The 26,492-nt window shown below is 49.9% G+C and overlaps 1 protein-coding gene and 1 long non-coding RNA gene across 8 annotated transcripts in view; both read right to left on the reverse strand.

The window, feature by feature from the left end:
* Positions 1 to 3,716, reverse strand: part of LOC117607365 (protein bric-a-brac 1) — a 125,214-nt gene extending 121,498 nt beyond the window's left edge. For all 7 annotated transcript variants that reach the window (XM_034331011.2, XM_034330995.2, XM_034331003.2 and 4 more), the window contains exon 1: positions 2,583 to 3,716. In XM_034331011.2, the coding sequence (XP_034186902.1) occupies positions 2,583 to 3,587 (1,005 nt within the window). In that variant the 5' untranslated portion in view covers positions 3,588 to 3,716. The remainder of the gene's footprint in view (positions 1 to 2,582) is intronic.
* Positions 3,717 to 3,947: 231 nt separating this feature from the next.
* The window catches only part of LOC117607612 (uncharacterized), a 41,449-nt gene continuing 18,904 nt past the window's right edge, over positions 3,948 to 26,492 (reverse strand). Inside the window, exons 3-4 of the long non-coding RNA XR_013062784.1 lie at positions 13,353 to 13,476; positions 3,948 to 4,130 (exon numbers count right to left, since the gene is read on the reverse strand). This is a non-coding gene — a long non-coding RNA (uncharacterized LOC117607612). The remainder of the gene's footprint in view (positions 4,131 to 13,352; positions 13,477 to 26,492) is intronic.

Below are 26,492 nucleotides of genomic sequence, written 5' to 3' on the forward strand. Positions count from 1 at the left end.
GATAAAAACTAAGCTTCCATTTGGAAAAGAAACGAAAACTAATGTCGCAGGTAGCTAGGATAGAACGTTACCCAGCTATTCTTTTCGAAATTACGCGAGGACGGAAAAAATAGAGGACTTAAGATCGAACCGACGCGATAGAGGCGAAACTCTCGATCACGTTTTGACGGGTGGGGTAATCGAGTAGCGTACGAGTACAGACGGTGGATGCAACGGCGGAAGGGTTTACTTTTTTTCTCCGTGCTTCGAAGGAGGGTACGGCGTGACGCATTTTAATACATCAAACTTTTCAATTTTGCCGCGGCTCGTATCGCGACACCGACTCTGCCCGTCGCGAAATGACGCTCCTGATATATCGCTTAGGTGGCCCGTTACGCGTTCATCAACGCGGAATCGATATACGCGTGCGTACAGGCAAACAACGCGTACACGGTACACGGAGAAGTTTGTTTCGCGAACGAAGGGGGTGGACGCGCCCGCGCGAAAACACAATCAGGACCCTGTACGGCAAAAACACTAATTTAAACGGAACGAAGGAAATATGTAGTCGTATCCGTTGTGTATCAGGATGAATGGCGCTCGCCTGGTTACTACGATTCACGATTTACCGTTTTGCGACTTTTTTCCCTTCTCCGTTCTCTCTCCTTCTTTTTCCCCGCGTTCTCGTCCACCAGTCGCGGCTCTCTTTCTATTCCATTCATCCTATTCCCTGACCGTCCCCGGCTGTCTCTCGACGCGACAGCAGTCGCGCGACTTCTCTCTTGAACCAGCGTGCTGCACCCGTCCACGCGACGCGATGCGAAAGGGTAAGAACGGTCCAGGGAAGTAAAGCAGTTACTGCCAAAAAAGATAATTCGAGGGAAGATTAAATTTTTTTCGCGCTACACCGCTCTTCTCGCGTTCTTCGCTTTTACGATGCATCTTCCGCTCTCTTCTTCGTTTTATCTCCTTTGCTTCGTTTCGAACCGTGCACGCGATTCGCCCGCGCACCGTTCTCGACGAATCTTCCGCGAGAGAATCGCCAAACGATCGGGATTTAAAACACAATTTATATTTAAATTCCGTTTCATTAAAGCACTTAATCCGAAGGAAATCCAGCTAGCGCGGTGGAAACGATCCTTTTGCGGCGGCTAAATCTTTAATAATCCATCCTCGAGTGGCGCGCCTCTCGCCAGGGAATATTTTTCACGACGTTGTACAGGTGGACGCGAAGAAAGCGCGTTCTTTTCCTTTTTCTTTTTATCGCGAGTAATTTCCTTCGGGTGTTAACCTTGCTCGGATTTCCGCGTACATCGACCGAAACGTCGAAACGTCGAAACGCCGAAACGCCAAAATGCCCTCCTATTAGGTTTACCTGCATCAATTAGTAGGCATTTTAATCGAAGAGGCCCCCGCGCGGCGTGTTGCCGGCACACCGCGGAATAGTTGCGATATACTAGCGTATTACGATACGAGCAGGCATGCCCGGAGAATTGGAACGTGGTTGCGTTAACATAATGGAATTCCGCGGAATGTTATACCCATTATACATGGCCGATTGCGTCACCGCACCGATATATACCCACGATAGAAAAATAATACTCGGCCTCCGAGCAATGATTCGCTTCCATTTTATACTTTGCCCGTAGCTGGTGTGTTTCCTACGTTCTACCTAGCAGCGTCTTGCGAATCGATGTCAACGCGTTTAAAGAACTAAACTAAACTCTGTCTTCTTTCGTTTCTAGCGCTTTTCCAAAGTCTCGAAAACGCTCGTAGGATCGAAGAAGATACAGAGAGAGATAAAGAGAGAAAGAGGGACGGAGGAGGGGTCGCGAAACGAGAAGCGGTTACTAGCTGTTCGTTTAATAACTTGCGCCGGTGGCGGACGATAAATAATGCAGGAGACACCGTCGTCCCGATGTAATTAACGAGAACAGTCGATACCCGGTGTGTGTCACGTATGCGCGAACGAGCGCGTAGTCAATATTTGTCATTCGTTTTAACAAAAAGAACGTTACAAAACGGTCGGACGCTCCGCGTCCAAATATTGACTATGCTCATTGACGTTCATTGATACTCTCAATTAGTGCACACCGTCGAAGCCGATCGTCGGGTAATTGGACCTCTCCGGCAAAGGCATACGGAGCGAGTCTTCCCGTTCGCGGTCGTTTCGTCGCGTGAAAACACGTACCGGCGTAATTGGGAGCATCGCGGAGACCCTAACCTACGATTTCTCGCCACCTCCTTCCACGAGCTTTCCTACGACTCTCCAATTATAAACGGCCCCGGTCTAGGCCTTTTTCTCGCGACTTTGTCTAACCTGTGAGAATGTTGCCATTGCCGTTGCTTATTCAAAGTCGTTCCCCGCGAATTCGCCCTCTCCCCGTCCCGACTACCCCGAAACTTTTTTCCTAAAACGTCGACCACAACGAATCTCGTTAACGCCGGAAACCCAATTAGCAACTTTGGAAAACGCTTCGACGTTCATCGATTTTTCTCCTTGTCTCCGTGCTCGAGTAAAAGCGATTCCTCTGGTCATCGACCAATAGCCTTTTTTTATCGTTCGATCGAAAATCAAGAAAAGAAGTGAAAAGCAAACTCACCCTTTCCTCCTCGCGAATCATCTCGGCGATGCCAGGCTTGATCTCCAGATCGTCTCCGGGATTCGGTTGACCGGCAGCTCCTTGCTGATGATGCTGTTGCTGTTGCTGTTGCTGCTGCTGTTGTTGTTGCTGCTGCTGCTGTTGTTGTTGTTGTTGATGTTGCTGCTGTTGCTGAACGGTTAGCTGCTGGCCGTGAGCGGTCAGGTGGTTGACTGAGGCGTGGGGACCGGAAGTCACGTGGCCGGGCACGTGGTGAGCGGATACCGAGTGCGAACTCTGCTGCTGTCCCTGAGGGGGTGGCGGCGGCGGCGGTGGCAGAGGCAACGATACCGGAAGTTCTTGGAGGTTGATCTGCGGTGTTACCGAGACGTTGGGCGTACCAGGGGAGCCGATGGATCGAGGAGTCGAGCTGCTGGGTAGCATGCTGTGAATGTCAGGCATGATCACGCCCGCCCCGCTGCTGCTACCATCTTGATCGTCCGCCAAATTGCCGCTAACGATCCGATCGGGGCTGCTGTTAGGCGGCGATCTCTCGCCGGATATTCGACGTCGTTTCTTCCTATGCATCGCCGCGTTCGCTGCATTCGCCGCCTCCTCCAAACTCGATCTCGACGTAAGCTCGTGCTCGCTGTTCACGTCCGCTAAACCGCGGATCTTCAGGCTCTCCGCGACCTTTAGTAAAGGGCCGATCTGCTCCTGCGACACGTTTATCTCGCCTTTGTACATGAACTCGACCGCGGCCTTCAACTCCGGCCACTTGATATCCTTCATGATCACGATCGGATGCTGGCAAGGATTGTCGAAAAATAATGCTTGAAAGTACGGACTGCAGGCGGACAGTACCATCTTGTGTGCCTTCACGCTGTGTCCGTCGCAAGCAAGGGTCACGTCGACGAAACTCTCGCTCTGCAACAACTGATCGAACACATTGGTCAGATTCGTTTGGTAATTGTTCCACCTCAGGCAAAATTGCTGGGGCGACCCAGCGCCGCTTTGTTGCGTCATGGTTTCGTCGGATTTTTCCTTTCTATCGTCTCGTCTATCGTTTTCGTAGATGTCTTCTTCCTTTCGATTCTCCTCTTCCTCTTCCTCTTCCTCTTCCTCGTCTTCTTCCTCCTCCTCCTCCTCCTCCTCCTCCCCCACCTCCTCCTCCCCCGCCTCCTCTTCTTCCTCCTCCTCCTCCCCTCCTTCCTTCGCTGCCTCCTCTTCTGCTTCCGCTTCCGCTTCCGCTTCTTCTTTCACCTCGTATTCGTACTTGCGTTTCCGTTCCTCCAGTTTTCTCGTTTTCTTAACCTTTCTTTCGTTCGCCACAACCTCCTCCTCCTCCGCCACCGCCTCCTCCACCACCACCTCCTCCTCCTCCTCCTCCTCTTCCTCCCCCTCCTCCCCCTCCGCCTGCTCGCTTTTGGCGCGCTCCTTCACGCCTTCCTCGTCCGTTGCCGTTCTTTGCTCCGTTTTTCGATCGACCAAATCTTCTCGCGAATGCGTCGACCAGCCGAGCACTCGCTTTACCGATCGGTCGCGAACCAATCAACGGCCAGACCGCATCTGGAACACACACGTACACAGCGACGCGCGAACCTCGAAACACGCAGCACCAACGACGCGTTTCTCCACGCGCCTCCTCTTCCTCCTCCACCACCACCACCTTCTGCTTCTCCTCGTGGCAACGCGCGTCGATTCGTTAAACCTGCGCCCCCTCGACGATACTTTTTTACCCCGACAACCTTGATCAAATGATGCTCCGTAGCATCCTTTTACCCCTTTTCCTTTTGTCTCTTCTTCTCGATTCGCGTGACCTCGACCTCGTGCTACGCAATCTGGTTAACGACGATTCCTCTCTTTAACGGGTTCGTCGATCGCGTCTTTTGGTACGCCACATCTTCGAAACGAATACTCCGATCGGGCGGACCGGAACGATCGGAGGGTAGCGCGCCACTTTCGAAAATGGAGCGAAACGAACGAACGGGATTTCCCGCGCGCGCGCCACCACCGAAACCCGATTCTTACAATTAGCCCCGTTCAAACGTCTCGTCTTCTTTCCCTCCCTTTCGTGTTTCTCACAATCAGTCCTCGTTTCGCTCTTCTAACCGAGCGTCGTAGTTCTCAACTGCAGCAGCCACCGATCGTAATATCGGAGATCACCATCGGAAACACCAAACACCAGAGCACCAATCAACACCAGCACCGGCAGGAGCAATAGCGCGAGCATGCGAACGCGTGTTTCTCGATCAGTGTGTAGAGATCCGTCTGGGTACGGGGAGGGAACGCGCGTGTTCGACAGACCGATGGGACAACGATGACGGGGACGACGAGCAGCACACGATCTGCACCCGGTGACGAGCGCGTCGCAACTGAGAGGCTTGCCGCGGCGACGGTTCGTTGGAGCGCGAGCGGCAACCGAGAGGTCCGTGAGGCGGTCGAGCGCCGATACCGTGTGTTTGCCGCGGTCCGCGGTGCTAGCGCCGACTCGACGGCCGAAACGAACGACGAACGACGAGAGACGAGAGACGAGAAACGAGAGACGCGAAGCGTGCGGTGTCCGCGGGGAGACTGACGCGTGGGTGCGACGAAGAGAGATAACGGCCAAGGCGGCTCGCTCGAGCGACAGAGACGACTGGCGGCGAAACAAAGAACCGGCGAGTCCGCGAGTGGAAAGAGGGACGGAGAAGGTGAACGGATGGGTGCGAGGAAGAGAACGAAGGAGGGTGGAACAGAGAAAAACGATCGCGAAGAGAACGGGTGCGGGTGGAGGAACCAACGTAGCCTCGCGCTTCCTCGCGTTCCCCTCGCACCGCCGTCGCATCGGCCAATCGGGAGGCTCACCTTCCGATCGGACGCGCCGACAGGCGCCGCCCCCGGAGACCGCCTCATACCGCCTCTCCTTCTTTCTCCCTCGACCGATCGGCTTCTCGCTTCTCGCTTCTCTCCCCGAGAAGAAGAGAATTTCTCTCGGCGGCAGATCGGAGAGCAGGCCCACCACCGATCGGCCTCCCGAAACTCCGATCCACCGATCACCACGAGAGGAGGTCACCGCATCTCGTTGTTGCTGCTGCTTACTGCCGTTGGTGCTCGTGCTACTGCCGCTGCTGTTGCTGCTGCTGCTGATGATGATGGTGGTAGTGGTGGTGCTGGTGGTGGTGGTTGGTGGTGATGGAGGTGGTGGTGATCGTTCCTCGCGTTCGCGTTCCTTTCGCGCCGTCTCCTCTCTTACCTTGCTCCGTTTTCTCTTCTACCCATTTTCTTCTTTCCTTCCTTCCTTCCTTCTTTCCTTCCTTCCTGCTTTCGTTCTTTCTTCTCTTTTCTTCTAAGCGAATCTATTTCGTCTTTTTTCGCGGTGCGGTTCCTTGCCGCATCAACGTCGATAAGAGTATTCGGTACCGATGCCTAACTTTCGCGGTGCAATGACGATATTGACCACCGATAACTACGTACGTTCGTTCCGATTCAGACGTTTCAAGTCGAGAAATTATCCGGAAATCATGAAATTCCCGAACGACGCTGTTTTTCGTGATGCGTTTTCCGAGACTTAAACGAGTGGATGGCGAAACATGGGGATGTTCGAAACGAAACTGGCCGATTCTACCGGTTTTCCTACAACATCTAGGATTCGACGAATAATAGCTGTCATACACGTTCAAATGACTGCGTTTCGTCGAGAGAAATCAGTCGATCGCGTTGGTACAATTAGGTCGGTCGTCGACCAGCTGTTATTAGGTGCGATCGAGAAATTCGTCCATTCGATTTCGGTTCGATTTCGCTCGTTCGATCGTCCGTTCGTTCGGGATTCTTTGAAACTAGTGAGTTCAACGAAGTAACAGCGGTAACTCTGTCGGTCGGGTGGTTTAGCAGATCGAGGCCAAAGTCGCGTATCGCGCGGAAAGTTTGAAAAAAATCGAAGAGCAACGTCCGTCTCCGTAAGGGTTGGCGAGCAACCGGCCGGCGTAATTGGATCACGAGGGAGGAAACGATTATTTAACGACAACGAGCGCCGCCTCGCAGGATGCCGCCGTTTTCTCGAGACAAGCAAGAATATTACCTAACGGTCGTATTTAGGTAGTCGTGCTTCCCGATAACGGAGTTACTGTTCCGCCGGTAGAAAGGAGAGATGGCCGTCCTAATGAAATTAAGGGCACAAAGAGACGGTTCGCGTCTGTCCCTCCGACTCCAGCAGACACTCCTAAATGGCTATTAACGCGAATTTTCGAACTAGCGAGTTTCAACCCCCCTGCTGATTTTCCCTCCTCGCGCGAATCGCTCGATCGCTTCCAATCTCTTCCTTCGCAATCGCCATAACGCGCCAACGCCAAGGATCTTTACTTCTTCCTCGCAGAATCGATTCCTACGATTTTGACGAGCAAGCTCCACGAAAAAGACTAGAGGGCCTACGAATCGGTTTCTAAAAGACCGGATAGATACTTGATTGCTCGATAAAGTTCGCGAAAAAAAACGTTTTCGAGAATGCAACAATTTTTTTATAGATAGAAAAGACGGAAAGGAAAAAAAAGAAATCGGCGGGAAGGAAAGGCGGGGCCAGGTTTAGGGTAATATCCGTTAAGCCGTGGATCGTGGCAAGCCGGTAACGCAAGGGTGGCAGTAGCCATAACGCTCGTATTTCTCATATCGTTGATACTTTCAGCCGTGTAGGTTGCGAGCTGGCGTATTGTAAGGGTGCGCTTGCGAGGCCAGCTCGAGCTCCGCTTCGCCAAGGGGGTAAGGCCATAAATTTTACTACGTAATATTGTTTAACTGCAAACAGTATACTAACGCCCCGCGCGTTCTGGCGAAATGGAAAAATTTCGAACGTCGCTGTTCGCCAGTCAAGAGGCCTCGAACAAGTTCGACTTTGATTCGTTCGTAATGAGAAAACAAAGAAGGAAGGGTGGTCCATTGCAATTAATTCGCTTTCGACGTATCTCCATTGAAAGCTCGACGCGATTCGGTGTTTCGAAAGGAAGTCGCGATTCGGCCGACAGTACTTTCCCGACGACGACGACACGCGCTCTCGGCGGCTGGTTATGAAAAAATACGAGATGAGAAAAGCGGACGGAAACGGTCGAGCCAGGCCGTACCGTGCAACGAAATAAAACCGTAAAGCATCGGTGTTGGAATTTCCACGTTTTTATTCCACGCTACGGCTGTCGCGTCGGCTGAAATCCTTTACACGATTCCCCTGAAAACGCTTCGACTTCTATCGTCTTTATCAGCGAAAAGGCAATTTTCCCCTTTCGAAGATCGATTCTTCTTCGAGCAGATGAAAATTTTCAAAGAAAGATAGCTGTCGAAGGAAGAGCGTTGCAATGCGACGCGTGCACTCGCTTGCTCAGAAATTAGTCATTTTCAGAGTAATCGTTACCTGGTCGGACTCTGGCCGTTCCTCCCGGAATTACAGGGACGGCAAAGCAACCTTGTACGTATTGTACAAGAACAATGAGCAAAGAGAAATATTGATGATGCTCCTGCAGTGTGGCTAAGCGCGCTACCGAGTGAGAGAAGGAACATCAGTGCGTGGTATACGCGAATACGAGTACGAGCGTGTACGCGCGTGCAACGCGAAAGGACTGTGCGTATACACGGTGTGCCGCACCGCGCCGTAGCCGAGAGAGCAAGAAAGAGAAGCGGAACGCGAGAAGGTACCAAAGCGAGAGAAAGAGGGAGGAATAGAAGAAAGGAAGATGGAAACACGAGGGGGTATAACGAAGAGAAAGAGGGGTGGCTGGCAGAGGGGACGGCAGCTTGTAGGAAGAACGAGCAAGGGGAAAATGATAGAACGAGAAGAAGGGTGAATAAGGGGGTGAAGGGAGAAAGAGAGAGAGAGTTATGTGCTTAATATTTCAGCATCGCGAAATTCTGCCCCTGAATCATTAATCGCCTACCCCTGCGGTGCCTAGCCGAGCTTCGCCCCTTCCTCCTCCTCTCCACCTCCTCACCCACCGCTACCTTCGCCTATTTCTCTCGCTCTCTCTCTTTCTCTCTCTCTCTCGCCCTTTACCTTCGTCACCCCTTATACCCTTCTACCCCTTACACTCTATCCGCGTTCGCGCCTCCCGCACTCTTTCTCTCTTTCTCTCCCAGCTTTTGGTTTCGTTACTTTCGTTCTTCGACTAGGAAAGCTAGCCCAGGATTGAATATTTCGAATCCCTCGCCGAGATACGAATATTAGACTCGTCGACCGAGCCGTAACGAACATTCCCGATCAACTGCTGTCACCCGATTTTACGATTAACAATGTCCGTAACAAACGCGTTCTCAAATCTGAAACTCATCTTATCTGCGCGTTTTACCGATATTCGGGGAAAGGGACGAGAAAAACACTAAGTTAGCAATGCGATACTTGGCCCTACGCGAGAGAGACGAAAGGGGAAAGAGGGAGAACGTTCTGGTGGCAGTTATTAGTCGTAGTCGCGCGGTAGGGTGGCAGGTTGCGGGCGAGGTTAACGTTGCAGAAAGGGGTGGCATAAAAGGGGAGTGGGTGGGTGGTTGGGTTGTACCAAACCATACTGGCTTGTACCAAACAATGATATCGGGTATTTGATTTGTAACCGACGACAATACCGACTTGCGACCCCGCATTTCATCCCCCGTCTCGCTTCTCTCCTCCTTCCCTTCTGCGCCATTCTCTATACCTCCACCGATACACTACTATACCTACCTACGCGTCTACGTTCGTTAGGTACGCGTATTGTACATACATGTACCTACCTACAGTTACCTAAACGGCTGCGACCAGGCTTATCGATGCAAGTCGGCCGGCTTTTTCTCTCGTGTTTCCCGTTTGTTCGTCGCAAGCTCAAAGCCTCGCGAAAGCATCGAAATTTCACTATTAATTATTTCTATCAATTTTTCCTTCCGTGACGAGTTTTGCTCGGCCAAGAGAAGCTTCGCGAAGAGAAAACGGAAGAGGAAGAGTGATAAGGAAAAGAAGTAAGAGAAGTTAGTCGGTTGTCCGTGCCATTTCACGAACGTACGTACATATTTGGCAGAAGACGGCCCGGCTCCGGCAGCCAGCTGCAACGGACCTATTGACGTGTTAATTGCGCCTGAATAATTGAAGGGAGACACCACTCGACGACGGTGCTCTGTCCTTTTAAAATGTCTGCCGATCTCGTTAATCCCTTCCTACCGAGAACGATTCGCTGCGATTCGGAGTAAATTTTCGAATATTAATCGCAAAACACGGAAGCATTCTTGGGCTGATTTAAAACGTGCGAATCAGTTCGTTGTAATCAAGGACGCGCATGAGTTTAACAGTGCATCTACCTATATAGTTGTATGCAGTCGGAAACGGGGAAAATGCTCGAGCCAAAGGTTGAATTATTGAGGATTTAGCTGTGTATCGTTGGAAGGAAAGGGTTCTCGGTGATCGTAAGAATATCTAACCTCGACGTGGCTCCTTCTATTATTCAACAGCTGTCATCCCCGTGTCGGAGTGAAACGCGCTACTAGAAAGCTCGAAAGCCCGATCGTACCACTTATTTCCGATCGCTCGACTGTCCGCGTTCTATTCGCGCTTACTCCCTTTTCCTCTCCCATCGGCCACCTTCTTTCTTCTATTTCTTTAATATATTATTTCCTTCTTCTTGTCATCATTTTTACATACAGCGAATAGATTTGTTTTCGATGTGATGGACGAGTGACGAGGTACCTTCCTCGTTGAAAACGAGACTCCGTTCGATTAATACGTCGAGAGATACAAGATCCGTGGTTCAAAACGGTTGAGAACCGAGAGGTAACTGCCTAAACAGTGGCTTTGTTCCGCTCGGAACCTTAAATCGCGTCCTTCTCGAGCCGCACCGTGTTTACTTTTCGTCTGCTCGCCGTTTCGTCGACCCTACGCTTACGAATACAATTACCGAGAATAAGTCGTAGGTATTTGACTAGAAAGGATCGATAGGCAGGACGGATCCAAGGCGAGTGAAAAGAGTAAAGCAGGTTAATGACGTTGGACTGGCATTTGACAGAAGCATCGACTGATATTTGGCTGTGTATAGGAAACAGAAAGATCCGCGAGTCCGTTGGAGCACGATCATCGTAGAGGAGTAACCAGCAAGGATTCCTAATTATTCAGGATAATCAATAGCTAATCGGGAAACTGTTTGATTTTTTATTTTGCTCGCGAATTTCGCGAATTTAGCGTATTTCCAACAGTTCGATCAAAGACAAAGACAAAGAAACGGAGGCGACGCGAGATAGAAACGATTCGCGGATTGCTGAAAAATTGAAGCTTTAAGAGACACCGGGGGCTCGTTCGAGCCTCGCCACTCATACTTTAGCGACGCGATTAAAATAGGGAAAACGTGATTCGAATGGCAAGTTTATCTATTTCTGAAACGCGCCTGTGTTTCGAAACGGTCGTTCTCATACTCGATTCAACTATCATGAAAATAGATTCGAGAGAAAGCGTTCTTGGTAGACAGAATCGCATGGTATATTGATAAATCTTAGCTCGTTATGTCGTTTAATAACGAGTACTCGGTGCCCTGAGAAACGTTAATCATTTCGTTCGTATTAGAAACATCAGGATAGCAATGGCGATGCCAACGACGATGATGGCACGGAAGGAGGTAAGTAAGTATCATCAGTGCGATACACGCCGTCGACCGTCGACCGTCGACCGAACATCGACGACGCATCTGGCTAACGGTATCGCCGTTACTAACTGGGTGAACGGTTGTGGGGGTGTTGAGGGTCGAGGGTCCGCCGCCCTCAACCCCTTCTCTCGTCGATAATATACGATCCTGCATGATTCTGCTTCGCGTATCACAATGGCCCTCTGGGCAACCTATTCTACGACCCAGCAAACCTCTAGCTGCGTACGTAGCAACGATCTACCGTTCTCCGGGCCTGTGATAGATAATGAGTGATTAGGTAATTAGTTGTCCAATATTCGACCCATCCTGCTCTTCGAACTCGCCCTCATCTTCTCCGTCGGCCATCTCTCTCCCTATCTATCTCTCCTAGCAACATTCTAGTTTATACGTCATCTCCTTTTTTCTAACGCACAGTTGAAATCTTTTCCCGACACCGAGATCGTTACTGTGGCTGGTTGAACAAACAGAAACCGAGGATAAAAAGTTCTGTCGTCGAACAGTCGAAATCGGAGGCATTGGAGGAAATTGGCCTGTACAAGGGTAACGAGCGTACTCGCGAGGTACTTTTACCGTTGACGGACGATTGCCCTTGGCCAGCATCGAAAGCGCGAGAAAATCGAGTAACATTCGTTTCGGGTTAATATCGATTCGTAAAACCGAGGGGTTGCTCGAGGTCTCTCGTCCGAAAAAGTGCGCCTCGTCTCGTCTCGTCTCCTCTCCTCTCGTTTCGTCTCGTCTCGTTTCGTTTCGTCCCGTATCCCTTCGACGTGTATACCGTATACGCCGGTTCTCCCCTTTTATAAATATAACAATTAAACGTATGAGGGTCGTGGAACGACAGAGACGGAAGTAAACATACGTAGGGGAAGAGAAAGCAGGAGAGAAGCAGCGTGTGTGCACGACTGCCGGAACGATCCGTACGGGAATACATATACGTATGTATGTATTGTATATAACTTATACAACGTCAAACAAGCAGGGGAGACGCGCAAACCTCGACTCGGTAAATCTATCTGAAGAAACACGATCTTTCAGTTTTGAAAAATTCAAAAGAAAAATTTATTTACAATCGATTCATTTAGAAGGAGGGAAATGTAATTTTGACTGGTTAAAAAATAAAGGGAGAAACGGTATAAAATCATAGCTCGTCAAGGAGGGAAATAGCAGGACGAAGATTAGATTAAATTGGATCGGATAAAGTTAAACTAGATTAAATTCGATTAAACTGGGTCGAATCGAGTTAAAGGGAAGCGCGTGCGTGGAAAAAGGAAAAAAAGTAGAGAAAGAGAGACGTCGATGATCAAAGAAAACGTGGGCGAGAGAGTTAATTCGCGAAAGCAGCGGAACGAATTGAACGCGTGCGAGTTAACGCGGAGACGGAGCCAGCTCGACTCGGCTCGATTCGGCCTCGTCGGACGAACGTAGATGGACGAGCAGCCCGTAACCATTTAAATGCTCGCCGTTGGATAAATTGTTGTATTAGTCACGGCAAGTTTATATTAATACGAGCAGACGGTTCCCTTCCGATGCCAAGTTTACTCGCTGCCCCCTCCTTAGACCGACGGACGTATTCGTTTGCTTATTATAATCCGCTGCGAACGGTCCGGCAATATTTTCAACTTTTCTTCTTCTAGGAAAATCTAAGCTCGTTACGTCGCGCGTATAAAAACATTTCCGCGAAATTAGAAAACAAACATAGCTAGCAGCGTTACGCTGCAACAAACGAAACTCGAACGATCGCGAATGGTGAATCGCAAATCGGAACGAACGTTTGAGGATAATAGGCGCGTGGATCGCGTCGCTGTCGGCTGTGACAAATCGGAATTGCGTCAGTGCCGCGGCAATAACGCGTATAATATGCATGTGCGTGCACGAGCAAGAACGACATTACAAGCCTATGATGTAATACTTTTATGATCGTTTGCTGCAATTTCTCGGTGACAACGCGTGCTATTTCAGTCGTTGAGTTTGTATATCATAACATCGTCTTTCTTCTTTAGTTTCGTTACGAGGCAAAAACGCGAGACGCGTGAAAACCAAATTCTTGTTTAGTGAACGACGCTATCAATGTCCGAGAGGAGGATCACATTGATTTCCTGACGACCGAATAGCTTGTGTGGAATTGAAATATTTTTTTCCCTCGATATTGCAGCGTACGAGCGATACCTCGACTGCTTACCTGTACATTACGTGTCCTAGGGCGTCGTCGATACCGTTGATAGCGGAGCTCGCGTTTCCTCCACGACAGGTACATTGCTCTCCTTCGTGTCCATCCGCTAGAACAGCTGCTTCTCCTCGATGACCTGCTGCAACATCAAAGCGTTACACCATCAACATCGGTCCGCGACCTGTTCGCGTCGAGCGTTCGCCAAAGTTTCTCGCGGCAAACGGCAAGAAGAAGAGGTACGACGATCGAACATCGTTGGATACGAATTCAATAACGGCTTTTACGAGGGTCGTTCGAAGGGAACGATCCAAGAATCTGGCCCCTATTCGCGAATGCGATTTGCATCCTTGAATTCTCTTTGCCGTATTAACGTGGAAACAGCGGAGCGAGCCAGCAATCGAATGGCCGTTCAGAAACGAAAGCACGATTTATCTGTCGAATAACGATGCTTTTAAAAGATTTCCCATATCCTACTTTTATCGCTGTGCTCTCGTTTTCAGTGCTCAGGTAAGAAGACAAACGGGCGGCGATCGTTTTATCGAGTTTATTTCGAAAAGAAAGGAGAGAAAAAAAGAAAAGAAAAATTACGCGGTGCGATAGAAGAAGAAGAAAATAGAAAGGAGGAAGTGGAAAGGTACGGAAAGGAAGGGAAGTTTTTGGGTAGAAAAGAGAAACGGAATCGGAGAAAGGAGCACGAAAGACAAGAGTTAGAGGAAAGAAACAAGGGGTACGGGTAGCAATGGTTACAGCAGAATAAACCCCTCAATAATGAGTTCCACGAGCGAATTCCCCCGGCGCGTCCCGGCGCGTCCCGGCGCGCCGCGGCGCGGAGAGGATCCAGATAATAAAACAGAGCGACTGGGACTGGAGCTAGCGAGCGAGCGAGTGAGCGACGGTGGTAGGTAGTAACGGCAGTGTTGGTCGAACAGGGGTGGAAAGAGTGCGGGGCTTGGCGCACCGGCAAGAGTAATAGTAAGAGGCAATAAAATATAATGAAATAACATCCAATCCAGGAGAGATATTGTGAAAATATTATTACTAACTTATTACTCGCTGGGCACGGTGCGCCACGCTCTCCACCTTTTTCTCCTTTTTCTTTCGCTCGCTTTCCTCTCTCCATCTTACTCTTTCTTTTTCTACCCCTCCCTCACCCTCTCACCGGTCCTTCCCGCTCTTCCTATACTCTCTCTCGTTCTCCTCACCTTCCCGACCACACGTTTCATTCTTCCACCAGCTTTTCTAGCGGAGCAGAGTCTGATGGAAATATCTCCATTCCGCGTTACCGGAACGCGACCGGATTTCGCGCAAACGGAAACGTAAACGCAAAACGCAACTTTTTCAAAGATCGCACGATCGACCGAGATTGATCGTTTTCGTAAAGGACGTAAGAAGAATGGTGGTCGTGGTCGAGACGCGCGGCAGACATATTTGAAATGCAAAATACGCGACGAGTAAATTATCTGGCAGGAAAGATCGGTCGAGCCGGTGGAGAAAAAGGTGATTACGAAGCGAGATAACAAGGGAGATCGCACGCAGTGACGAAAGACTGTTATATAAAAGATAGCAAGTTTGCGGTGGTTTCCAGAGTATACGGTGGGCGGTAGATGCGGTGGATGCGGTGGTCGAGGTACCAGAGGAACCGAGCCAGCGTGCAAAGGAAGAGAACATTACCGGCTACGGAAAGAAGACGAGGAGATTGGCGAGGGTGGAAGGGGATGCTAGGCCGCAACAATCCTATCTGATCGTGTAAATCTCCGGGCGTCGTAACGAAGCGGCAAATCGAAACTAAACGGTAGACCATGAATGGGAAATCAGAAAATAACGTTACGGCGCGCGAGGCCGTGCACTTCCGGCAGGGACAGCTCGTGCACGGGGGGAATGTGCTTGCGAATCGTTCCACCGAGTATACGCTCCAACGTACCGACTATCTATGTACCGTCTTCGCAGCGTCTCTCTCTTCCTACGCTCTCGATTTCCCCTTTTGCGACAATAACCAGTCCATTTTCTCGGGAAACAAGCAAAAATGTTGGGATCTGATGAAACGAGTCGAGTTTAAAAAACAAAAACGAAAGACAAAAACGTAGGTATATTGGAGAAAATTTCGACGCGAACGGCTCGAGAGATGGCCATTATTCGCGTTAGCGGTTTATATTGTCGGTAATTTGCAAGAGTGGAACGATTTGCTGGGACAGGTCTGCTTATATAAATAATATATCGTTATGCGAAATAGCGCATAAGCGGGTTGCGAGGAGAAGAGACTGGTCCGATGCACGTGTCTTTACAGTCGGTTACGTAAGCGCATCCCGTACACGATACCACTATGTACGCGCTAATATACGCGATAGTATAGGCGAATACGTTTCGTTCGTATACGATAGGTAGATAGACGGCACGGAAGGAAATCGGTGCACGGATAGCGCTCTCATCACGCGGTCTACGCGACTGCTAGAGCAATAGATAATGTCTTTATCGTTATAACCGGTATTCCATGCGATCGACGAATTAAACGAGATCTTCACGTGACGTTGCGTTTCCGTCATTAAAGAAATCGACCTTACGAAGCAGAATAATATCTTTATCTACCACGCGACGCGACGTTCAAATTAAATAAGATAGGCGGGAGGAAAGTTGCTGTATCAAATTCCCACGATATACGTATTGACACACGCATTCCGAATAATTTCTATCGACGAGACCGGTGCTCCGTTGAACGCATAAATTAAGTCTCCTTTTTACGAGGCTACGTTTCCGTTATTAGCTCGCCGTTGCGTTTCTTGCTCGCGCCATGTCGCTCCGCTTCGACTAACAGCGAAAATTTACATAAACGTTCGACCCTGCCGCAGGATATTTCCGACGCGCGAGCAGTTGATTCTTCTGTTATGCGCGTATCGGTTGAATCAGCCGAATAGGCCGCGTTGTTGGAAAAACGCTGTTGTAATTATTTCGTATGTGGGACGGCGATGCCGGTCGTTTCCACTCTCCCGACATCGTTTCGCGACAGATCGGTATCCTGCGAGATATTGGGAACGATCGAGCAACGCTTTGCATATTTCCAATAAAACGTGACGACGATTAAACGCGATTACAAACGAGATTCGCGACGAATCTTAGAACGCATAATGCCTTTTAATTCTCACGTGTTTGAAAACGTGGCGATGCGGATTCTCTTTTTCCTGCTCCTCTACGTCCCGTACCTTTCCCTCGAATTCGCTTCGGCGTGATTCCGTTCCGAGTCAGTGACAAACGTTTAAATTGTAAATGTATCGTTACTCGGTTAAACGATAGCTGGTGGTTCGTGCCCGAACCTGTAAGAACCGAGTAGGTGCTCGTCGCGCGAATACGTGTCACTCTTTTCAGCGAACACTGGACGGAGCGTATGAATAAATAAAATACAGTATCTCCGTTCGAAGATTTGCCGAGCTGCCTCGGTTGCCCGACGCCTCGTCTCACCTCGCTTTACATCCGCGTTACGAGAACCTCCCATGTACCTACCGTCCACTTGCGTAATATTATAATCAGCCTCGGCAAAATAAATAACTATGGCGTCTACGTAGTTGCCTCTCTCCGCCCCTCTCACCGTTTTTACCTATTCGTTGGATAACTATCTTTCCGTTTCCTGTTGACGGCTCCCGGTGAACTACGCAAGCTTATGTACACAACACATGCATCGATTCACTCGCCCGATCCACTACAGAAGCTAATGCTACCGATTCTTTTTCCAAATATCTAAGTATCTACCGTTTCGGCACGCTTTTCGTTTACTAACTTACAGTCCGATCGGTCACGGACAACGCGAAAAGGAAAGTGTATCCAAGAACAGGACGATGTTAGCGAGAGCGTGTATCCGGTAGCTCGACGCAAATTATTTCTGCGTGAAATAGAAAAGGAAGTATGTGGTAAGGATGCGCGATTCGCGTGGTCCTTGCCGAAAACAATGATTCGTCTCGCGATCGGATATCATTGCGAATCAACACGGAGACGTTTCATTAGGAATATTCGATCGGAAATGGCAGGAGGTAGAAATGGCAGAAACGCGATGCGTAACAAGGTGTATGGTATACGGTGCGTGGTGCGTGATGCACGCTGATGACGCCTCGACGTAGCATCCGGTTCCCGTTCCCCCGTTCCCTCGTTCCAGTCGGTTCCCCGCGATTTCATCCGATTCACGACGGTTCTCTTTTCTCCGCGTAGCCCCGATATACATCTATTCCGCGCACTTGCACACGCTCTCCCGTGCAAAGCGAGGATCGGCAGGCAGCTACGTACGAACGCGTAAATGACAAAACACGTATTACGTGTAACTGGAGTCCGTGCTAGAGATCAATACACATAATAGAAGGTATCTATAGCGCGCGCAACCCGTGCTCATTTACTTAATTGTCTTCTATACGGTATAACCGAGGTATGGTGTGCGACTCGTGTAGGTACGCGGCTGCCTACACCCCTCTTACCGTACTTCGCCGCTTTGGCTGCCCTTCGGAGCACCGCACCCCCACCTACTTCACCCTACCCTCCTCCTCTTCCTCTTCCTGTTCCCTGCTATCCTAGTCCCACCCGCTGCCACCTCTTGCCACCCCTGATGTCCATAGGGCCGAGTGTGCGTAATATTCAGACGTATAACGTGCCGGGGCCACGTAGGTACATTGGCATCAATTTATGGGGTGGGAGGGTGCAGCAGATATATACGATCCGATAGGGTTGAATATCTCGTGCTTTTGTGCCCATCTACACCTCCTCGTTTCCATCTCTGCTCGTCTTTCTCTCAACGAGCCTCCGCTATTCTCGCCTCTCCTCGCGTCTCCTCGTCGCAGCACCGCGCCACACCTCGCCTCTTTCTACACTCACCCCCTTTCGCTCCTTTCTCCCATTATCTTCCTGCCTATGCTTTCTCTCTACTTGCCTGCCCCTTCTTCTCTGCTCCTACTCTCTGTTATTCTCGGTCTTGTCTCTTATCGTTTCGCATCTGCTCGATTTCGAAACATCTCAAAGAGTGCTCCGACCTCGAACCGCAACGCGGCGAGTCGTTCGATCGTTCGTTCGATCGCGACTCGAGGATCTCTCGAAGCTCGCGTTTCGCGGTTTCGCAGTTCCGCGACAAAGGAAAATCCTATAAGCGGTTTTCTCGATGCAAAAGTAACGGGGTGACGGCGGTGCGGGGGGGATTGGTAGTTGGGGGTGAACGGGAAAAAAAATCTCTCGAGCAAGCGGGACGCTTCGAATGACGGGAATAATTGACGAACGAACATAATTTCGTGTAACGAATCGACGCGTTCGACGCGCAGGAGCAGCAATGCTGATAAGCGCGCGTGATATCGCAAGAATTTTCCAACGAGAAAATCTGAAAGCGATCGGATTCGCGGGTCAACCGGTCGACAACTGCGACGAACGACGAACAACAAAATGTCGACCGCAATTATGCTGTAATTAACTTGGTAACGTACACACTCCTCTCGGGTGTACGGGTGTACGGGATGTACGGATGTACGGTTTGTAGCGCGAAATAGACACGGAAACGCGTAAGCAGCGCGAGCGCCCGGTCGGCCACGCACACCGACGCGACAAAAACACTGGAACGTGGAACGTACGGCTAAGCGAGCACACATCGCCACCACCGCCGGACGATGCGGCGTGCTTCACAGGTGGTTGGGGATTTTTGTATTTAGCGGTTGGCACCGGCCGGCGTTCACGCGTTTACACGCGCCGCCTGGCTGCATTATGCATGTTTGCGGTAGCAGAAGAGAATTTAAACCAACTACCTCCGATCTATCCTCTTGCCTCCGTCCCGTCCCCTTTCTCCTGCCAACGCTTTCCCTGTCTCTTTCCACCTTCGGACCCGAGTAACATCTAATTCCGATTACCACCACTTTCGTTGCTTCGCGCGACCACTTTACAAGCTTCGCCTCTCACTCATCCCTGCGACTCTGTCACGATTCGCGAGCAACCGATCCTATCTATCGATTGAAAATATCGACTGAATTTTTAGACTGAAAAAAAAGAAGAAGGATACATCGAGAACGGGGAGTGTATCGTTTTTGCGCCAAATTACGATTTAAATTAGCGTTATTACGACTTGGGCATTGCCGCGTAATCACGTTATAATTATACGTTTCGGTACTTTATTAAATATTTATTGCTTCGTTATTGCATATCAAATACGGCATTAACGATGCTCCAGGGGCTCGTGTATCAACGGATTTCATCGAACTTTCAAAGTATCGTTTCGCGATCGGGAGACGCAGAGGAGAAAAACGGATCGCGATCGCGATCGTGAACTGAAATAAGTGGAAACGGAAAGGAGACGTAGTAGGGTGGTCGATGAAACGATCGAGCGAGCGAGGAATCGGCATTCTAACGCGATGTCGCGCATCGCATACAAGCGCGAGAGTTTCGGCTGTTACGCGGATGTACGTCAAATCAAAATGCACAATCCCGGCAAATCATTTCGAATATTTCATAATGGGCGCGAAATATCATTACCTGCCGCCTGTGCGACACCCTCCGCCACCCTGCCGCCGCGCTACCGCCGTCCCCCGTCATCTACCGTCGCACCCCACCGTCCCGCGTTCCTACATCCCTCGTGAATTCGTTGTCGGTGACTCCCTGCATCGCGAATATTACCAGCACAGACAGACAGACAAACGCGTCGACGAACGAACAGAGAAGAGCCGAACAGACACGGATGGAAACACGGAACACGCGGGAGAAGGAAAGAGAGAAGCAAGCGTGCGGTAGATTGGTGTCGCGCGTATACGTACAGGGAAAAACACATTGGTGAGCTTGCACATGGATGCGCGCGAACACGGTGCACGACGGGCTATGCAACCGGGACTAAATTACGTTCCCCGTAACGCGTTTAGCCGCGAATCGCATTGCGAGCGATCCGTATAACCCGAATATCGGCCGCACGCCAGAGATAGGACCGACCGACCAACCGACCGACCGACCGACCGAACGAACGAACGACCGACGGATTCGTCCAGCAACGATCATTACACCCATCGATGATAGATTTCACACTCCATTTTGACGATCGATCCTTTCCCTTTATCGAATTGCCGCCTACCAAGCGTCGATGCGATATTCTTCGATACACGAAGCAACCCTACAACCTATCCTTTCTATCATATCAACCATCCGATCCAAGTTGCACGGGCATCGGAAAATACCGGTCTTTTCCAAGTCGTCTTACCACTCGATTCCTCCTTTCACGGCTGCTCGAATCGAGCTTTCAGATTCCAAGTGGATGATAGTCGATACCGGTACTCGGAAGCTCGCGACAAGGGTAGCATTGAATCGATGCACGCGCATCGAATTGACCAGTCGACTAGGTACTACGTACCATCAACCTGCTGGCTACCTACAACTATCTCCGCCTTCTTCCTCCTCCCCCGCACCCGGCCCCTCTGCGAAACATTCTCCAGCGGGTAGTCAGCTGGCAGCGGTAACGACGAGGGAAACGATGGAACCGGCTACGTTGTCGACGAGAGAGTGTCAGCAGCGAAGCAGCCAGCCAAAGGATAGGACGTAGGTAGGCAAACGAATATGCAGACAGCCAGTAGCAGCAACGGCAGGAACAGCAGCCTGAGGATAGTAGTCAGCAGCCAGTAGACAGCATCCAGGAGCTAGTAACAGCGCTTGCCTCCTCCTCGTTCCTCGTTCCACCTTCTCCATTTGCTTTCCCCTATGCTTCCCGACCCATCTACCCATCTTTCTCCTTTCCTCCCTCGTTTCGTCCCTCTTCATCGACCATCTCCACCATCGTCGTTGAAATCACCACCACCATCGTTCGGTACCATCAACAGCAGCAGTAGCAGTAACAGCAGCAGCATCAGCAACAGCAGCAGCAGCGGTACCGTATACACGGTACACTCTGGTACTACTCTGGAATCGCATGGTGGCCACTCCAGTTGCATTGCGGCCAACACCGATCTGCACACAACACAGAGGTCCGGCTGGTCGACACATGTAGGGAAGAGAAATACGTAGGGAGTACGCAGATCCATCGAACGGAGCAACTCGGCGAACGATGCGTACATACACGCGCATATACGCGAGAGCACAACGGCCTAGCGTTGCCCTCTGCCTCCGGCCAGAGATATCGTTAGCATGCCTTGCTAATCACGGACTCGATAATAATACCGTGATTGATAGGACGAACCCCGTCCCTTCTCTTCTCTTCACTTCTCGTTCGCCTCCACCTCCATCTCTACCTTCTCATACAACCTCCTACAACCTCCTACCTGATACCTCCCACCTAACCCCCTACCAGCTCGTCCCCGTCCCTCTACTTCTAACTCTACCTCCGCCGCCTCCGCAACCACCTCCGCAACCACCTCCGCATCCATCTCTGCCCGTGCCTCCTCGAAACGTGGAACGTAGAACGTTCCACCCCTCGGGAGAGAGCGGCCATTGCGCCCTTCTGACTTTCTCTTGTCCATTCCGTACTCCCCACTCTTCCTCTTCATAAACTCATCCACCCCTTCGTATCTTTACCGCTCTTCGCATTTCATCTTTTACTCTTTCAATCTCTTATCCGTGCATTCTAGAAACTCATTGTGAAACGTACGAAAAGAAGGCACGAGCGAGCCACGGATTCAGGGAAGAAAAGAAAATTTAAATGTTGCAAAACGATTCGATACCGAATCGGTACCGTGCGTGGAACCTGCTACGTACATATGTAAGTACTATGTAGAAAGAAACGTTGAACGAAAGTAAAGATAAGAGAGTAGAGGTCGGTTCGGCGCATGCACGCGTTTTACGTGCATCGTCCTGTCCCTCTTTCCCTCGAGTTCGCCGGTTCTCTGGCAGGCTGTATGCAAGAGGCTTGCGTGTGTCCGAGGGTGCGCGCGAGTTCGAAACAGCTATGCTGCCTATGATACCATTAGCATCAGTGATTAATGTATGCCGCAGCCTGTTCCACGGCAATGCGCGAGGTTCGTGTATATTCCGTGATTGACTCGTAGCCGCGGGAACGACGGAGAGCGAAAGAAACCGGCGCGGCGTGGCGCGGAACGGCCTGCCGAGCCAGAGATCGACCAACGATACCTGCTTCTTGCTGCCTGCCCTCGATCCAGGGTAAATTAATCCCTCGTTTACACGCGGCAAACTTCCCGTTTTCCACTTTTTCATTCTACAAGCAACGTACTTTTCCACCGTTTAACTAGCTCTACGCGGCCATCTCGATTCCGATACCTCCGATACGGTTGAACTTGCTCAGTTTAATTGACAAGACTATAAACGAAAGACGCCCGGTAAAGTTTGAGACGCGCGACAGAAAAGGTACGCGTGGAACCCGTACTCGTTTTGGCCGGCTTAATAGCAAAGCTGGAATAGCAATCGATAGCTAATGGTACACCCGTTCGAATTGGTACGTTCGAATTCTGAAGCTGCTGGATTACATACCGTGTCCGTCGAACCGTCGAAGCGTACGCGGGGTTCTCTATTTTAGGCTGTCAGAAGGGAAACCTTGGTGGATTCGAATTCGTAGATCGATTGGCCTAGCTTCGATTCGCGATGAACGGAAAGATCTTTCGCGTATCGCGTTGCCTCGCGTTAGATATGTGTCCTCGAATGACCAGCAGCCGAGAAGCAGGAATTAATTATCGAGAATCACGCGTTCGCATCGAACCGTGTATCACCAGCCGTGAAATTAATACTTCTCGTTTCATGTTGAAAGTTGAGAGGGAACGTATCCTGATCGCTTGCATGTTACAATTGTTTCTATTACATTTTTTCTTCGGAACAATACTATTTTACGTAGATTAGAACGTATCAAAGCAAATGCGAAACGAGTGGTACGAAGCACAAGAGAGAGAGAAAGACGTTTTAATGGATCAAGAACGATGTTTTTCTTCGTCGCGTAGATATACCGCATATTTAATAGAATATTTATACACGATTTGCATACGTTGCAACATAGATAATAGATTTTTTGTAGTTGTTCGTCGTCTTAACGTTCTATAACAAATCGATACTCATAGATTACTATCAGAAAATGCTTACGGACTAACTTTACAGGTTTGCAAAGTTGATATTAGTTGAACGCGTATCACTAAATTAATTATATCGGTTGGGCGGTCTTGCTTACAATGTAGATTCTATCGAGAGACAGAGAGAATGGATGCGGGATAGGCGAAATACGCGACAAGAAAAGTACGAAACTCAAGACTGGAAATAATTCCTTACGATCCTGTTTGTTTCTCTGCACGTTTAGCGCGCGGCGGGTAAAGCACCGTCACCGCTTTGTAAGTTAGCGTCAACGTTACAAACGAGATTCCTCGTTAAGAGGAACCGATTTTACGACCCGTTTATACAAGATTTCACGCGTTAAAGCGCAAGAGATGGAATCTTTTGGAGAATCTAAACCGACATCGAAGATCTTTTTAACCACTTGGTAACCGCGTTCTCGTAGCTTGAAAACGAGAAAGAAAACGAGAATCGACATCGGAGTCCCGCGACTAATTTCCCGGAACTTCTTAGGAAACGGTGAATAATAAATAAGGGCGTTCGAGTAACGGAGGAAGCGGGGTCGACAAGTTCGAAATCTCGAAGGATTTTGTCGTGCGGTTCGGATAGGAATACATCCGTGTGGGTGGAGGGGAATATGTAAACTGAGAATCGCATTAATATTCAGGCTCGCGGAGGTCTTAAGGAAGAAGAAACTGGCGGTAGGCAGGCAGTGGAGCAGGCAGTCGAGCAGGCAGGCAGGTAGGCAGTCGAGCAGGCTGGCAGGCAAGGAAAGAGGGATAGAGGGAAAGAGGGAACGAGTAGGTACGGCGAACGGGTGGGCACGGTGCCGCGATCCATAAAAATGTCGAGGCTTCCGAGTGACGGCCGGAAACCAGCAGATGGACAGGGCCAATTGTTTATATTACTCGGTGCAACAATGGAAGTCCAACGGCGTGTACCGTGTACTATCGCAATACATGCTACGGTGCTTGCATTCTTTTTCCAGGAATTCGACCGTGCCTTGGTTGTTGCGATAATGCCAACTAATGTTTCTTTTCTTCTTCCATTCGCGCTCGCTCGATCTTTATTGACCCCCGTGCCACTTTCCGTCGCGTCGCCGCTCCAGAGACGGGGTTCGTTTGGTAAACGAAAACCTTGGCGTGTCTAACATTTTACCACTTTTTCCGCCAAGACCTTTCGCGGATGTACGAGATCGTTTTCCCGAACCCATTGCGACAAGTTTTTCTTTTTTCCTTTCCCTTCTTTAAACAAACCTGCTTGATTGTCGCGACGCGATTTAAACAGCGACGACGAGGTCAGACGGATCGTCTGGTGGAAACGAAAACGAGGCAAGGTTGCTCGCTTTTCTTCGATTACCGCGCGATGAAAGCGAAGCAACGGAAAAAAGAAAGCCCCTCTGGACGCACTCGGTTGGCAGACAATGAAAGCGAGGAAGAGACAGTCGTTGCCGAAATTTCGACGATGAAAATTTCACGAGATCAAGAAATCCAACGTCGAGCGAGAAGACGAAAGAGAGAAACGGTGAAAAAGGAGAGAATAAGAGTGGAGAGTCGAGAGTCGAGGGAACGAGTGGAAAAAAAAAGATGGAGAAATGGAAAGACCGGGAGGATGAGTGAAAGGGACAGGGAACGTAGGGGGTGAACGGTAGAGGTGGATGAGTCTGCTACCTTTCCAGTAAAGTAAAATCTACAGAGCGCTATGCTACAAAGCAGGTCTGGCCATTAGGTATTTATTAAGTTTAGAAATTTATAGATGCCTCCTGGGCGCGGGCCCCGTCGACCCCCTGCGAGTAGGTACGTTCCTGCCCCGAACCCCTTTCCATCGCTACCGCCTCTAGGTTTCTCCGTCTCCACTCCCCCCCCCCCCCCCCCCCCCCCCCCGACCTCACCCCCGACCAGACCCGCCAGCCAGTATTAAAATGAATTATTTAATTTTAAACTTGGTAATTTTTAACCGTATTATATCAGAAATTATTTACACGCCTGCTTCGCCGTTCCTACCCTTTCCCGCCTCTCCGCCCTTCCACCATACTAGTCTCCCTCACTACCACCCACCCTCTCGCGCCTACGCTTTCCCCAACCCATTTTACTATTAAACTCACCGCCACTTATCTCGTATACCAACCGCAGAACGTTTCCTTTTAGCTTATCGTTGCTAACATCGACCAGCTACAATTTTCTTTGCCCTGGTCCCATCGAACACCATCTCGTTTTCGAATTTTCGAAGAAACACGATCCTACGTCCCGATGGTACGCGTATTCCGATTGATTCTTGTACCGATATTTAGTTAACGAATTGATCGTCGAAATTACAAGGTATAATTTAATAGGGGCACCGGTTAAATTTACCTCCGTAAATAACGACAAATAAACGAGCCGTTTAGCGGGCGCGAGCCCCTCTAAAACTCGCCACTTATAGAAGACCGCGGGGTAAATTTGTCAAGGTAAATCGGATGCGTGCGCATCCTCGAAAATCTAATTGAAATCCTAATTGCCGGGACGAATTTTTCCCCCGGTTGGTCGGAAATTTGTTACGGTGCTCGGTCGATTTATGTTAATTACCGATGCCACGGTAATATTAATTAATACCGTCGATAATATTGGAACTCCATCTAAACAAACGACCCAGCACGATGCAGATCCTGTGTCAGTTGATTAGCGTTCGCCACGGTGGGAGCGCGCGCGCGTGTGTTATGTGCACGCACGCGGACGCGTAGAGGCAGAGAAGCGTGGAAAGCCGACTCTAAGCCTAGTACCGGGTGTGTACACACGCGTATATTCTGTTCGATAGTTAGAAAGCGGACGGATAGGTGAATGCGTGTACGTATGCTGGTGGAGGATGATAGTTGGGAGTGTTGGGAACGGTAGGTATATAGTCGTACGATGCGTCCGTGCCGTTTCGGCACATACGCGTCCGATATCGCGTCCAGTCCGCGCGGTATTAATTGTTACGACGAGAAAGGCAAATAATTATTATAATTGTCCGGTATAATAATAGGATTCAGCGTTTGGAATACCGCTTATACATCGTTCGTCGTAATAAAGCGGCCATCGATTTCGAAGCGGCGTCCATCGATATCTGTGTACGCGGACGGCGCGTATACACGTACTTACTTACCCTCGCACGGCTATTTACGTAGCGGCGTTTGTGCGCGCGAACGCTGTCGCGCACATATAACGCATA

The sequence above is a fragment of the Osmia lignaria genome, chromosome 9 (genome assembly GCF_051020975.1).
Source record: "Osmia lignaria lignaria isolate PbOS001 chromosome 9, iyOsmLign1, whole genome shotgun sequence".
Lineage (NCBI taxonomy): Eukaryota > Metazoa > Arthropoda > Insecta > Hymenoptera > Megachilidae > Osmia > Osmia lignaria.